At 38.2% G+C, this 16,925-nt stretch overlaps 1 protein-coding gene across 2 annotated transcripts in view; it reads left to right on the top strand.

Moving 5' to 3' along the window:
* The window catches only part of DROSHA (drosha ribonuclease III), a 169,148-nt gene that overhangs the window by 142,900 nt on the left and 9,323 nt on the right, over nucleotides 1-16,925 (top strand). For both annotated transcript variants that reach the window (XM_063451827.1, XM_063451828.1), the window contains 5 exons: nucleotides 964-1,121; nucleotides 5,981-6,086; nucleotides 11,999-12,140; nucleotides 14,031-14,113; nucleotides 15,343-15,446. In XM_063451827.1, the coding sequence (XP_063307897.1) occupies nucleotides 964-1,121; nucleotides 5,981-6,086; nucleotides 11,999-12,140; nucleotides 14,031-14,113; nucleotides 15,343-15,446 (593 nt within the window). The remainder of the gene's footprint in view (nucleotides 1-963; nucleotides 1,122-5,980; nucleotides 6,087-11,998; nucleotides 12,141-14,030; nucleotides 14,114-15,342; nucleotides 15,447-16,925) is intronic.

Genomic DNA, 16,925 nt, shown 5'->3' on the forward strand with positions numbered 1-16,925 from the left:
CACATAGGGCTGGAAGGAAGTGTGTAATCTCTGCCCTAGCCATACCTCTAGTATTGTGGTTTACCACTTATTGGAAGTACAGCACCAGCGGACTCAAGGCACTATAACCAATTTCCATTAGATGAAATGGTTATAAAGCCTAAAGCGTCCTCTTAAGCTTAAGTTGTTTTAGTGCTTAGTCCCTTTAAATGTATTGGATTTTTTTTCTCCTATGTTTATAGGCAGTCTAAACTCAGAAACATACTTTGATATTTAAGCACACTTTTTATAAATTAGTTGTCAATCTGCGCTAATTTATTCATAATAAATGTCTAGCACAAGTCTGTTTACAACCTCCCTTGCTGCTGTTTACCTTGGATTTGAATTTTATGAATTTCTATTTTTACATATTACAAATCAACTTTTTAATCCGATCACCTTTTCTCAAGTCATTTGAGCTTCTTTGCAGTTCATTCTCTGATTTATTCCTAATATTGCTTTATTACTTACCTGGTAGCAGATATAAATTAAGTAAAATAGCAAGCATATAGATTTATTTATTTACATTGATGGTTTTTTGTTTTTTTTTATTGTATTCCTATTTAGAGCTATTACACTTTCATTCTATTTAAAATCATATGAACTAACAAAGCTCATTATGATAACTGTCTGTGCAGAAAAGACCAACTTTCCTAGCAGGCTGTCATCACGTCATTAATAAACCTCTTTTTATGAGGGGTATAACTTCCAAATCACAGCAGATAAGCAATATAGATGATGCATGAGAAGGCAGCCGGATGAAATTGAATGCCAACGTTGTGTCAAATTGATAAAACCAGAGACACCATAGCAATCTTGACTTTTTTTTTTGCCATTGTGTTTAACATAAGCCTGTAGAGTTTGTCACTGTATTAAAAGGAATGCATTTAAAGATGTGTGCAGCATACATCAATAAAGCTGAAACTCTTGTATCAATCTTTCTAGCTCCAGGAACCTCACTCCGACAGGCAGCTGATTGAGACTTCCCCTGTCCTGAAGAAATTGACCAAGTTTGAAGATGCCATTGGGGTTACTTTTGCACACATTCGACTTCTAGCTCGGGCGTTTACTCTTAGAACTGTCGGATTTAACCATCTGACCTTGTAAGTAAATGTAGAATGACAATTATCAGTCTGCTCCAAAATGTACATCAATTTTTTTTGTGTGTGTGTGTTTTTTAAAGCTACGTGCAGACCCTGAATACCTGCATATAATTTTTGATACAAAAGTCGTGAGACTAGAGGGGCATGACAAAGGGCACAGCCATTTTTTTTCCCTCCAAAAACATTTGTATTAGTGGAATCATATATAGCAGTCATATGAGTAATACAATATCATAGACTCCATTTGGCACAGTCCTTTTAAAAAAAAAAAAAAATCACAAACTGCATCGGGACCCAAGTGTCCTTAGTAACATACCGCAGTTACAAGGACACCACATTTTTCTCCAAAGCTGGTATCCAAGCAAGTTTTTAGTCTACAATATTGTATCAATATAAGTACATCTAAAATAACCATTTTGAAAGGCAAAGCATCAATGGCACTGTGATGCAATCTAGTCTTTAATTCTGTCATTGAATGTTTGCTGTTTGGAAAGATTCTTTAAATTCTTTCAATTAGTTATAGTACAGCTAGACCCACATTAAAGCTACACAATGATATCATTTTTTGTACCACTTGCACCCATATGATGCACAGAATCTGATCCATTATTCTTGATGAATAACTTTCTCAACCAGAGATATTTTTCTTCCTAGATACATTTATCACATGGCATCTTCTGTTTTGTACTAGAATTTATTCTTTTCACTCCAATTGGGTAGCCCTGTGTTAAATCTGTACCGGTGCCTTGTAGTTATGTACAACTATAAATAAGAGACTGCTTAACAAGTTACAATTTTGCTGACCCATACTTCTTGCCTGTATAAAACCACTTTATCTTTCCCATTTTGTCATTTTAAGCTAGACTGTGAATGGGCCTGTAGGATTTCTTATGGAGTGCTGGTGTCATGTCTAGGTCATGTCACGTCACAGGTTCATAAATTCAAGTGATCCATCCATGCCCTTAGCCTATATGAGTAAAGATGCGGAATACGCTCATATTGGCAAAGGACAATGGAATTATGGGATAGCATGTTTTTAGAAGAAAATCGCTTTTTGTTTTACCACAGAAACACCCTTCACTTTGTTTCTATATACTTAAAATGTGCTTTTGTTTACACCTTGCTGCCATTTGCACAGTGCTGTGAATATTTCAGCTCCTTATTAAAAGAACAGTGCTTTTATGTGTTTTGCATTTGGTGCATTTGGTGCATTTTGATGCATTTGGTGCTGTATGTACATACAATGTGTTCATGTTTACCCGTGTGTGGTATCACTCCCAGGCCTTGTAGCATGCACTGATGAGTGTAACTTCACCACTGCATAAACGACTCATAAAGTTCCTATGATATTACAAAGTGCTTCATCTTTATTACTGTAACATCTGTGTACCTCAGAAACTATTAACACTTGTGTGCAGGTTTTAATTTTTAATTTTTTTGTTTTGTTTGTTTTTATAGTCACAGTTTGTCATAAAATTGTGGCTTTGGTTTGACTGTAATTGTTTCCTTGTGATCAAAATGTAACGTTGCTAATTATAGCTCTCAATTTATTTAAATACTTCTCAGCTTGATGTTTTAATGCTTATTCTTTATAGTAGAAACAGCAAAACCAAGACATTGACTGAATTTTAACCACATCTACCCTTTCTTTCCATGTGGGAGTTAAAATGGTTTTGTTTCTTGAAGTGCACCTTTAATTGTAAAGTAATATTTCCCAAATATTATACCTTTAATCAAGTTATCGTAAATTTAGATTATTTGCAACATTAAAAAAATGTAAATTTTTCTTTGTGAAGGTGGCCAACATGTAATTGCCAAATTCTTGACCGTTTCCAACCAATACTCTTTGGTTTCTTGGTTTGGTCTATAAACTCCCAGCATTCCACACTTTGTGTGTGTATATGTGTATATACACACACAAAGTGTGTATATAGGGGTAGTTTATTCCAATAGGTATAGCATTAAAAAATAGCCCATATATATAGGCTATTTTTTAATGCTATACCTATTGGAATAAACTACCCCTTTTTTCATCTACCAAGTCCTTGGAGTGCATCTCTTTATTTCTGTATATATATATATATATATATATATATATATATATATATATATATATATATATATATATATATATATATATATATATATATATATATATACAGGGAGTGCAGAATTATTAGGCAAATGAGTATTTTGACCACATCATCCTCTTCATGCATGTTGTCTTACTCCAAGCTGTATAGGCTTGAAAGCCTACTACCAATTAAGCATATTAGGTGATGTGCATCTCTGTAATGAGAAGGGGTGTGGTCTAATGACATCAACACCCTATATCAGGCGTGCATAATTATTAGGCAACTTCCTTTCCTTTGGCAAAATGGGTCAAAAGAAGGACTTGACAGTCTCAGAAAAGTCAAAAATAGTGAGATATCTTGCCGAGGGATGCAGCACTCTTAAAATTGCAAAGCTTCTGAAGCGTGATCATCGAACAATCAAACGTTTCATTCAAAATAGTCAACAGGGTCGCAAGAAGCGTGTGGAAACACCAAGGCGCAAAATAACTGCCCATGAACTGAGAAAAGTCAAGCGTGCAGCTGCCAAGATGCCACTTGCCACCAGTTTGGCCATATTTCAGAGCTGCAACATCACTGGAGTGCCCAAAAGCACAAGGTGTGCAATACTCAGAGACATGGCCAAGGTAAGAAAGGCTGAAAGACGACCACCACTGAACAAGACACACAAGCTGAAACGTCAAGACTGGGCCAAGAAATATCTCAAGACTGATTTTTATAAGGTTTTATGGACTGATGAAATGAGAGTGAGTCTTGATGGGCCAGATGGATGGGCCCGTGGCTGGATTGGTAAAGGGCAGACTCAGACGCCAGCAAGGTGGAGGTGGAGTACTGGTTTGGGCTGGTATCATCAAAGATGAGCTTGTGGGGCCTTTTCGGGTTGAGGATGGAGTCAAGCTCAACTCACAGTCCTACTGCCAGTTTCTGGAAGACACCTTCTTCAAGCAGTGGTACAGGAAGAAGTCTGCATCCTTCAAGAAAAACATGATTTTCATGCAGGACAATGCTCCATCACACGCGTCCAAGTACTCCACAGCGTGGCTGGCAAGAAAGGGTATAAAATAAGAAAATCTAATGACATGGCCTCCTTGTTCACCTGATCTGAACCCCATTGAGAACCTGTGGTCCATCATCAAATGTGAGATTTACAAGGAGGGAAAACAGTACACCTCTCTGAACAGTGTCTAGGAGGCTGTGGTTGCTGCTGCACGCAATGTTGATGGTGAACAGATCAAAACACTGACAGAATCCATGGATGGCAGGCTTTTGAGTGTCCTTGCAAAGAAAGGCAGCTATATTGGTCACTGATTTGTTTTTGTTTTGTTTTTGAATGTCAGAAATGTATATTTGTGAATGTTGAGATGTTATATTGGTTTCACTGGTAAAAATAAATAATTGAAATGGGTATATATTTGTTTTTTGTTAAGTTGCCTAATAATTATGCACAGTAATAGTCACCTGCACACACAGATATCCCCCTAAAATAGCTATAACTAAAAACAAACTAAAAACTACTTCCAAAAATATTCAGCTTTGATATTAATGAGTTTTTTGGGTTCATTGAGAACATGGTTGTTGTTCAATAATAAAATTAATCCTCAAAAATACAACTTGCCTTTTATAATTCTGCACTCCCTGTATATATATATATACACATATATATATACACATTGTTAAAATTTATTAACACAAAAGTTAAAGGACCACTATAGGCACCCACACCACTTCAGCTCAATGAAGTGGTCTGGGTGCCAGGTCCATGTAGGGGTTAACCAGAGAAACTGCTATGTTTATAATAGGGTTAATCCAGCCTCTAGTGGCTGTCTCATTGACAGCCGCTAGAGGTACTTCCGCGCTTCTCACTGTGAAAATCACAGCGAGAAGACGCTGACGTCCATAGGAAAGCATTGAGAAATGCTTTCCTATCGACTGTTTGAATGCGCGCGCGGCTCTTGCAGCGCATGCGCATTCAGCGCTGGCGTCAAAAGAGGGAGGAGAGTTCCCCAGCGCCGAGGATGCCTGGCGCTGGAGAAAGGTAAGAATTTAACCCCTTTCTCCCCCTTCAGCCTGGCAGAAGTGGGACCCTAAGGGTGCGGGGGGAACTAAAGACCCTATAGTGCCAGGAAAACGAGTTTGTTTTCCTGGCACTATAGTGGTCCTTTAAAGGCAAGGTTAAAAGTAGGTCTTGAAAAAACATTATTGATGGCATGCCCTTAAAAAAACAATTTATGATTTAAGTCTTTTAAACTCATATGTGCCAGATAAACATATAGCGTTTCTGTAAGACACAGAGTTGAGGGGGGCTACCTTGCTTCTCTTTTTGTATCAGAGCAGAGAATTGCAGAGCAATGCGCTACCCATAACTCTGGAACACAGAGTGTTAACTACGAAGACACTCTTTTTGGCTGCTCAGTTAAACATGCATTATAACCTATCTTTTTAACTGTACAGGTCCTGAGTTATTTGTTTGGACTATAGCTTTTACGCCACTTTTAATCAAGCAAAACGGTTCTTTTGCTTACGCTAGAAAGTACTCTTCTATCTTTCTGTACTCGACTTAGCGTACATAAGCCCTGATAAGCCATAATGTGTTCACTTCTTCCCTGCTTTTGATGATTCAGCCATTTAATAGATACCATTTATTTTTATTTTGCACGACTGACATGTCAAGCTTAGAATAAAAAAAAAAAGTCCTTTATAAATGGCTCTTTATTTTAATATGTCAGTCCCTGAGTGATTATCGATCTTCCTGTATCAATGTTTATTTGTTTCCTTTATCTCTTCCAGAGGCCACAATCAGAGAATGGAATTCCTGGGTGACTCCATAATGCAGCTGGTAGCCACCGAATATTTATTCATACATTTCCCCGATCATCACGAGGGCCACTTAACGGTGAGACTCACATAAATCATGCTCCGAGAAGGCAGGCATCACAGGCGGAGTCCAGCATTTAGTGAATTATTTTGCTTTTGATGAATAACCAGTTATTTCGTTGCCACGGCTCTGCTGGAGATTTGTAGGTGGTGTTTAAATATGTTGCAGCGGCATGGCTCTGTGATTTATGAGGCTGCTGCTTCATGCATTCTTTGTTTCTTCAGCTTGACAAATCAATAATGTAATTAGTGATAAGGCCTGTGCACTCATAGTGGCATTGGTGGTTGCTCCACAGAAACCAGAATGAAGGCTTTTTGTGTAGCTGATTTATAGCAGGCTGGATGCATACTGCTTACGTAATTCCATCTAGTGTTAAAACTATGAACTTTTGTTAAATTATTTTATTGTTATTATTCTGTTTCATAGACGTTTACAATGGCATCAAGCATACATACTCAATTTGTGTCCACTCCATTTGAGCTACAGTCTAATGGCATAAGAAAAAAACTGCTTAATCTTCATAGACAAATGATTCTCAAACTTGCTTCAACAAAGTTTACCGCTAACACTGCAAGTTAGGTCCTGTCCCTTTTTAGAAACCTTGCGATGCCCCAGAGCACACATTGATAAATCTTTTTCTAGGGACACTATAGGCACCAAAACAACTTTGAAATTAAAATTCAATTGACAAATCAGGAAATAACTCCTAAAACAAATTAACATCTGATTTTGAAAATTACAACTTTTTTTTCCCCATGCAGGATGTGTGTCACAAAAGTGATTTAACTCCTAAATGGCAGAGACTTGACTAGTGAGAATACAGGGGCATGACTGAACAAGTATGGTTTGTTTGGAAGGAGAAAGCCTCTACTCTATAAAAAGAACATGGTAGCATGGCTTAGGTTTGCAAAGTTGCATCTGAACAAGCCACAAGATTTCTGGAACAATGTCCTTTATACAAAGGAGACCAAAGAAGAGATGTTTGGCCATAATGCACAGCGCCATGTTTATGCCGATATTCTGTGTTTGGTCTTCACCAAACACCCCATACCAACTGTCAAGCACGACGGTGGAAGGGTGATGATTTGGGCTTGTTTTGCTGCCACAGGATTTGTGAGTCTTGCATTCATTGAGTTTACCATGAACACCTCTATACACCAAGTAATCTAGATTCAAATTTGAAGATATATGTCTGATAGGAAAATCTTGGCAGAAATTGGGTAATGGAACAGGACAATGATCCCAAATATATCAGCAAATCTACAACAGAATGGCTGAAAAAGAAAAGAATCAAGGTGTTGCTGCAGACCTCAAAGCAATTGAAATGCGAGATCTCAAGAAATCTGTGCATAAATAAATGCCAACAAACCTAAACGAACTGAAGCAACATTGTAAAGAAGAGTGAGTCAAAATTTCTCTACAACGATTTGAGAGACTGATAAAGAAAACGATTACTTCTAAGTTATTACTAAGTTATTGCTGCTAAAGGTGGTTCTACAAGCTATTTAGGTGTACTTAGTTTTTCACACATGGCTTCTCTATTTTGGCTTTATTTTTGTTGAAAGGTTTTTAGAAAGTTTAATGTAAACAGAATTCAGAATAATAGCTTTTTGAAATATTATTGATAGCTAGTTTCAAGTGATCCACTACTAGCTGAAAAAAATTCTTGACACATTTACGTTAAATCTCTTCCTTTTAACCTTTACATTTAGGATGATTTTTAGATGTATGCGTTCAAGACCTCATATTCAAATCTTGAGAATGTTAATTGCCTATACGTTCATGTTACATTCCTCCAAAACCGTGTTAAACCATCAAATCGCTTCAGGCATGAATGAACACACATGCTACATGGCTTTTGAGATTGCAAACGCATGATCCCTCTAGGTATTAATTATATTGTTGTGGGCAGGCTGCTGTCAGTGCCGACTGAATCAATGTGCCAGCAGTCTTCCTTACTTAATGTGATTTACCTTAAGGCATGGGCACAAACAGAATGACATTATCTGAATGTCATAGGGATTACGAATAGGTAAATGTATTGTAATTGCATACAATGTAGAGAAAAGAGGACGTGCAGTGAAATTACAATCCCTTTAATCTAACAAATTGCCAGTTCCAAACAGAAAGGGCTTATTGTGGGATGGTAATGACATAGGAATCTGGTTCTTTGTTTTACACACATATATTGGGTAATAGATGACAACAGGGCGGTGAACCTATCTAATTTTTCAAAAATGTCTACCACTTGCTGATTTATAAATGACCGATTAAACTGATGCATAGATACGATTGAATTTCAAAGCAGATGGGTGGGAGATGGCTTTGTATGAATGACTGGACACAGTAGTGTGTTCAGTGAAAACTGATTCACTAGTGAGTTACCACTCCCATCTATATTGTAAGCCTTGTCTAATGTATAAATTATGACACTGCATCTCTCATGGAGCCTGATCACCCTAGTTTTAGTGCTGTCTCTGTACTTCAATAGTATATGTTTTCATGTAGTATACATTTGGTCAGAATGAGCATTATAAATGTGAACAAGCACAACTTTATAAAATGTAAAATGTTGCAACAAACCGTGCTTAAATATTGTACCTTTACTTTTTTTAAGTTATTGTAAGTTGCCTAATGTACACAGAATATACACTGCCTTCATGGACTCCACAGACCTCCCCTGGCGGTGGCCCTAACATACCCTGCCGTTATTCAGCATACCCGATGACCGGCGAGCTCCAATCCAACGAACAAGCCTCAACTGATCACTAACGATAACCAATCGGAGGTACAACATAGACACCGCCTGACACGCCGGAGAAACACCCCAGCCCCTGGGAATCTCCTGACTGGGACGCAAACATTGACACCAAGGCCCACACATTTTTGCCACAGGAGGTTACAGAGCCAGATGCGGACAATGAAGGCTTCAGCCCAAGTGGCCATCTACGGAGCCCCCACACCCTGGACTATCCTGCCAATGAACGACCCACCTCCACCGTCCAGATCATGGTGCTTATGCACGTTCCTACCGGGACTCAAAAGTCAATCTATATGTATTGTTTTCTTCCTACACTCACTATACTAGATGCAACACCACACATTGGTAACGATACACTCGTCTCCCTACACTCTAAAACCCACCCTGCTAGGTCCAGACACACCCGGAGACGCTTATTTCTGCCCTACACGGCAAATGTAATCGGCCTGCTTACTCCTCCCTCCCCTAAACCAATAATCTTAACTACCGGTAAATATAGGACTTGTCCTTCACGAGTCACTCAGATTATCCCCCCACTCAGACACCTATACAACAGTTCTGGAACAGCACCGCTGGTTCCTTAGCACACACTCAATGTCCTTCCGTTGCTACAGACAACATATAAATTGTACCTCAATATCGTGCCAATGCTGTCTTCCTACTCTATGGCAGGAACATGCGGTTGAGACGTGATACACACATAAGCTTTTATATGGTGTTACCCTGAAAAACCTACCTGGCAGTGGGCAGATGGTAATGCACACCTTCACGAGCTATGTTTCGGAATACGAATGGGGCAATACTAGTCCTGTGTCTACCCTCTGTTAACAAAAGTTTGCTCCAGTCCCTGTTGTTATTAAGCAGTGTTATTTATGTTTATGTTTCTTACTATTACTCTTAATTTTATTACTCATTCAATGCTTACTTTTCTACTCATGCTGACTAAGCGTTCACCCCGCTCCTCACTATAACGTTGTGCAGATCCTCTACCTGCCATAGCATGAACTGTATAATAATAATATACCTGTACTTGTTGTCGTGACGACATGAGATGGTTGCTTACGCCTGCCCGATAACAAGAAAACGCAAACAGGAAAATGAGTATAACTGCTGCACTAACGTTGTACTTCACAGGTATCGCGACGCCGATAGTCACTTTGACAACCTTATGTTAGACATACAGTAACGAGCTCCTCTAATAGCTTACGATTTATTATTATAATGTGTTCAATGCATACTGCACAGCAGAGATTGCCGCTAAGTTACTCCACTAACTACATATTGTATACATGTGCGATGTTTCCTCTTGTTCCACACTGCACCTTTTAAAAACTTGCGCAAGTGTTATCTGCCAACCATTTCTTATGTCAACCATGTACTAAGCTATTTATGTCAACTGCTATTGTGGCATGACATAACTGTCTGTTCACCTTTGCGCAACAAAAATAAAGAATTTCAAAAAAAAAAAAAAAAAAGAATATACACTGCTTGGCCAAAAAAAGTCGCCGCCCCCCAAAAAGTCACACACTCTAATATTGTTGGACCGCCTTTAGCTTTGATTACGGCACGCATTCGCACATAATGTTGCTGAACGCAGACCTGACCAACGGCAGCAACCCCAGATCATAGCACTGCTTCCACAGGCTTGTACAGTGGGCACTAGGCATGATTGGTTCCCTTACTTCATCTGCCTCTTTTCTTAACCTGATGCGCCCATCACTCTGGAACAGGGTAAATCTGGACTCATCAGACTACATGACCTTCTTCCATTGCTCCAGAGTCCAATCTTTATGCTCCCTAGCAAAAGAAAAGCCTTTTTTTTTTTTCCAATTAGCCTCCGTGATTAGTGGTTTTCTTAAGGTTTCACAGCTGTTCAGTCCCAATCCCTTGAGTTCCCTTCGCATTGTGCAGGGAAATCCAAAATACACCACTGGGGCCAAGCAGTGTATCTTCTGTTGTAAAAAGCTAAACGCTAATAAAATCTGTTTGGTGTTCTATCGCAGCTATCATACTGAAATTTTCATGTAGCTGTGGCCAAATTATGCATATGTCCCAACTATGAATGTCACAATCTCGGTGCCTTTTTTCAGACACATTTTTATACATCCCCTCAACTATGTCTAGGATATAGTTTGTGTATGCATTTTCTTTAATGATATACACATCTGTTTCTTTTATCAATGTTTAAAAATTTGTATAAAAGCTACATCACATTTGACATATACATGCATTTAGTAGGTTCTTTGCTAAAGTGTGAATTGTAGGTTAGGTGTTGTTAGATTATATATATATATATATATATATATATATATATATATATATATATTTCAAAGACCCCAATACACATTCATCTTTTGGTATCTTCACCTTTTGGACTTATATTTCCAGCATCATGTTGTGCTTCAGCAGTTTTTACTTGAAATTATCTACCTGTGTTAAACCCATGATGTAAAGCAACTAGCACAGAACATCTAGATGTTTCTATTAATAGTAACCAAAAGTTTTAAATCCATTATGCAAAATACACGCTATGCATTTTATAGAAAATTCCCTATTTCTCCTCCTTGTAATTTTGGACAGTTTATTATATAACTTGACAGTAAATAAAGACTATATTGATGAGGACTAATTAGTCCTGTCATTGTGACTCGGTAAATGATAAGTGCAAACTATGCTGTATTATTCACACTCAACTTCCCCTCCACCCCTATTCCCTCAACACCTTTCTCATTTACTACCTGATGTTTCCAACATTCTAAAATACCTGATAAGTGAGCTATATAAAAAGCAGGGCTTATAAATTGGATTGCTTTGGGAGTAGTGAGCACTGAATTTGTATTACATAAAAATGATGAGCCAGGCCAGACCAAACAGTGGGAATTTAAACCAAGAACGTAGATTCATTGTAAAATCTCACGATCGAGTTGTTCTTTTGTTTTACTTTAGCTCAGAGAGTAGAATTTGTTTGAATTATGAAGACATGTGCCTCTTTGAATGCACACTAAAAGCTGATATTAAGTGGTTTCATTTTTTAAGATGTCAGAGTTTTGGATTGTATGCCGGTAGTTTTATGTCCTCCCATTGTCCTGATTTTTTTTTTTTTTGTTCTTTCTTTTTCTGTGTTTTTCATTTATTTAAAAAAATAAAATAAAAATTCTGTCTGTTACAGCTGCTGCGTAGTTCGCTTGTGAACAACAGAACACAAGCTAAAGTAGCAGAAGAGCTTGGGATGCAAGAGTTTGCCATTACTAATGACAAAACAAAAAGGAACGTTGGCTTTCGAACGAAGACGTTGGCTGACTTGTTGGAGTGTAAGTAAAAAATAACGACTAAAAAAAAAAGTGTAATTTTGCATATACAAAACAATATCTGACTGGGTAAATCTGAATATTTCAATCCTTGTACATTTATCTCTGTTTTACTCTGTAATTCCTGTGTGGCCTGGACATCTTGAAGGACCTTCTGGCAAATAAATCATATTAGACCTTAGTTGGTTAATTTTACAGATAGTCACATTTTGTTTTTTCCAAAAGCAGAATAAGCTTTAACAGACATCCTGAGCCATACAGTGTTTGGGCTAACAGATACCCACATATGATTGTTTTGTCTGTATTTTTAATCCAATATACGGTAAATATTGCAGGCATCCTGGAATCTGAAACTCTGCAGCTCAATATTAAATCACAAGCTGTATTGTAAATATTTGACATCATATCCTGTTACTTCCTGCTTTTCATTCCGGTGCAGCCATTGCAAAATAATTAATGGCAAAATGCTAAATATAATGCAACTTTAACGTAGTTTTATATAATCCACAGCATATTTCCTCTGTGGTTTATACATGATTCCTTTAAAGACCTCTACTTCCCTCCCAACATTTTCACATAATGACAAGTAGTCCTATTTTGTCTTAGTGAAATTTTATGGCCATGATACATATGATTGAAAGCTTATCCCTCCAACAAAAGTAATTTGAGTCAGATGTATAACACAGAAGGTTGTAGCACACACCACCTTAACTGTGTACTATGTATAATTTATTGTATAACATTATCATAATGCATCTTGACCATCTCGGGCTCATTTCCTGAAAGGATCAGTCAGTAGTAAAATGGCTTGCTAGCAAATCAAGTAAAACACATACTAAAGTAACTTTTTGATGTAAGAAAACGTGCACTTTAAAATAGACAAATATCTACTGTGTGTTGTGTCCAAATTGCTTATAAATCTGCGCAATAATTAAAATTCTAAGACCTGTAGGAAAGTATCCAGCCATCTATGAAAAATAAAGACATTTATTGAAGAAGCATTGCACATAGGACAATGACTCCTCAGTCCCCTTGAAAGTAGGCATCTTTTCTCTGTTCGCTCAGTCATTTTGAATGCGGCGGCCACACAGTACACATGCTCAAATCCTATAAAATAATTATTTTTTTATCTGAAACTTTGATTGATAACTGTTGGTACATCACATTAAAGGGACAGTATAGGCATCATAATAACTTTATTGATCATAATAACTTTATCTAAATTAAGCTGTTATGGTGCCTTATGGTGCTTGGAGTCCCCCTGGAGAAATCTAACCTTAAGGGGGTAAACTACCTCTTACAGTGAATGTGCACTCCATCAGAACTATGACAACCATCAAGGTGCTCCAACCGGTCTTTTCCTAATTTTACTATTTTGGAAACTTATCCCACAGGTACTGCTACTATACATGGGGGGGAAACAGAAATACTGTTAATTATTTTTTCCTTACTATAGTAACAGTACAGATCTATGTTTGTGTCTCCCATTATTAATTTAACTTCATTTCTTGTTGTACCGGTCCACCATGATTAAGAACATCCCCTCGCTATTTTAGGGAAAAATAATTTGCAGTAAAATTTCTGTTTTTGTTGTTATAAGTGCTTGTGCCTTGGTGACTGCAACATTAATATTTAAGGTCAGAATGCATTTTAGTGTCTGCAATACGCTAATGCTCCCATTACCCGCCACCAACCTGTTCCTTTAACTTAACCACTTGCTTATCATCTGCAGTAGCTGCATATTTCGAACCACTCAATGTCCCATCGTCTTAATTTTACAGAGAAAATAAGCGGTGGCTTTGGCACGTTCCCCTTTCCCTGTTTTTATTGCTTTCTATTTTTTAAAGATGGCTAGAGAAATGTGTGATATTAACCCATCTGTTTTACTTCTAGCTTTTATTGCTGCACTTTATATTGATAAGGACTTGGAATACGTCCACACGTTTATGAATGTTTGCTTCTTTCCACGACTGAAGGTAAATTTATTTTATTGTCGCTTAGCCTTGCAGGTTGCTATACCTTTAGCTCATCTGAACATGTGATGGAAGTGTCTGCTTGTGTTTTCATTTTATTAGCTTGCAACGTAATATAACAGTTATATATAGTGTGTACATGTATAATCGTGTATGTGCTGTATAAATCCATAGATAGATAAACAAGGCAAGCTGTATGCATTTATATGCAGCCTCTTCTTCCAGACATAGTACCAGAAATAGTTAACAAGATGCTCTAAAAAAGTCAATGGAAATAGAATGACAAGTTTATTTGTTAAGCACTGCAGATGTATGCTGCTAGGATAGATCACTAAGGGAAAATGATAACATTCTTCAAATACCTCAAGGGTGTCAATATGTTAGAGGATAAAATCACTTTTCAGGAAAGATGGACTGCTCTAGGGGCAAATTGAAGAAAGCTGGCTTCTTCTGTATTACACATACAAAGCATTTAATCCTAAGGTGTTGGGAATGGTTTTTAAAAAGAATATGTTACTGAGTGGGTAGTAGAATTTTCATTATAAATCTTGTGTTATGTTTTTTGTTTTTTCTTTGTTTACTTTAATACAATATGGCATCAGAGAAGATCACTTTATAAATTTAAACAGAAAATTCTGCAGCCATTCTTTAACCTTTTTTTTTTTTTTTCATACTCTTAACACAGCAAATTTGTATTCCAGTGCTAAACGAATAAGGAAGTACAAATGTATTGTCAGTTTATCCAGCTCTACACCGATTCCTATGTCCTTAAAGCGGAGCTGTCACTTATCCAATTTTAGCACGACTCAATATTATTAGCTAATATATTATTATTATTATTATTGAGATAATCAAGCAGTTGTACAACATAACACCAATTTTACATATGTGTATTGGTCTCCTGGTTGACATTTTGTGCATCTTTGTATAGCACACGATGAAAACCTCACTGTTAGCTCTTCACTATGTTAATTACTAGAGCTGCTAAAATGAGAGAAGGCCTTCGTAAAATACTTGATTATTAAAATACAATATAGCTCTAAATAGGATTCAAGCAAAATACTGTTTTTTAACTTGTCTTTGAAAAAGAATCATAACACCTGAGCTGCTCACGGAAACCTTCTTAGCGTACAGTATAATGCTTCTGTTCTGTTGTGTTTTAATGTTTGTCAGCCAGAATACAATGATGGATGACTCTATTTTGTAACCTGTTTTTGTTCTCTGTGATGTAGGAGTTTATTTTAAATCAAGACTGGAATGATCCAAAGTCCCAGCTCCAGCAGTGCTGCCTTACTCTTAGAACAGAAGGGAAAGAGCCAGATATACCTCTGTACAAGTAAGACATAAAAACCGTTTCTGACAAGTAGTTTTATGCTTCTCCACTATGGGTGTTTTTTTTTTCTTTTCTTCCAAGTAGCATGCAAGGCAAAGTGAAACCTGTTTCTAGGTCATAGAATTGTCTGCCTATTTGTAAGTGTTGTTCAGTTTCTTTACTGTGTTAGCCTAATTATTTCTTATGGATGGATGCTTCAGGTATCTGCTACCATTTTTTTTTCCAGCGTAATTTTCTCACATAATAGTAAACTATTGTACAGCTTTACATAGTCTTGTGCACTCTTCTCATAAATAACACTTTCAGCCAGGTCTGAGCTAAGAGTTATGCATGGGGTGCTGTACGACAGGCACATCGCCTGTTTAAGGTGCCTTTGCTCGGTCGGCAACTCCTGTGGATTCTGCTTACAATCATCCACCTAACTAGCCTAGTTATAGCATGCGTGGCTGTAACATGAACCCACCATTTTTATTTCTCACCAGCCCAGTTTAGTTTCATTCACCTATAATGCATACTCCCAACCTGTTACATGCATTCACCTAGTCATATTCCCCCTGTCTCACACTCTGTCGCATAACCATATACAGTCAAATTCACCTCTGCCACATAATTATATTCGGTGTATAACCAACCCACTTACCCACTCATAGTCACTAACCACTCTGTCATATCTTACCCTTCTTCCGTTCCTTATCCACGTACCCCTATCCACTATGTCTCCTACACCAGCTAGATGACACTAACACATTTCGTGTCTCAGACAGTTGCCTCACTTTGTAGGTAAATCTGATTAGATTGTTTTCTTCATATTTATCTAAAGTAAAGTGTCTTGCAACCACCAGCCAACCAGAGCGTTGCAGTGGGTTGCCACGGCAACGCTCTGAATTCTGGAGATCGCAAAACTCCTATCACATGCTCTGCAGCTCACTCCCGGCGGAGCTGCAGACCAGATAGGAAGCTCACCGGAACACCAGGGAAAAAAGGTATTGTACACCTTCCCTCCCACTGCCACCAATCACCCCCTTGCTCAGCCCCCTGCCACCCCCTTGCTCAGCCCCCTGTCACCCCCTTGCTCAGCCTCCTGTCACCCCCTCTTTCCATTACTCTGCCACCTGTCACCCCTTCCCCCGCCACCTCCCTCTTTCCTTTACTCTGCCACCTGTTGCCCTCTGCACTCTCTGCCATTTGTCACCCCCTTTCTCACTCTGTCACGTTCTTCCACACTCTGTCACCCCCTCCCTCCGATACTCTATATTAACTGCCACCCCCTCCCTCCCACACTCTGCCACCTGTAACCCCCTTTCACACTCTGTCACCCAACCTCCACACTCTGTCACCCAATTTCACACACGGTCATCCCCTCCATGCACACACACAATGTCACCCCCCTCCACACACCCTATCACCACTCCCACACACACACTGTCACCATACTCCCACACAGTCACCCTTTCACACACACTGTCACCCCTTTAACCCTGC

Source organism: Pelobates fuscus, chromosome 4 (assembly GCF_036172605.1).
Source record: "Pelobates fuscus isolate aPelFus1 chromosome 4, aPelFus1.pri, whole genome shotgun sequence".
In the NCBI taxonomy this organism is placed as follows: domain Eukaryota; kingdom Metazoa; phylum Chordata; class Amphibia; order Anura; family Pelobatidae; genus Pelobates; species Pelobates fuscus.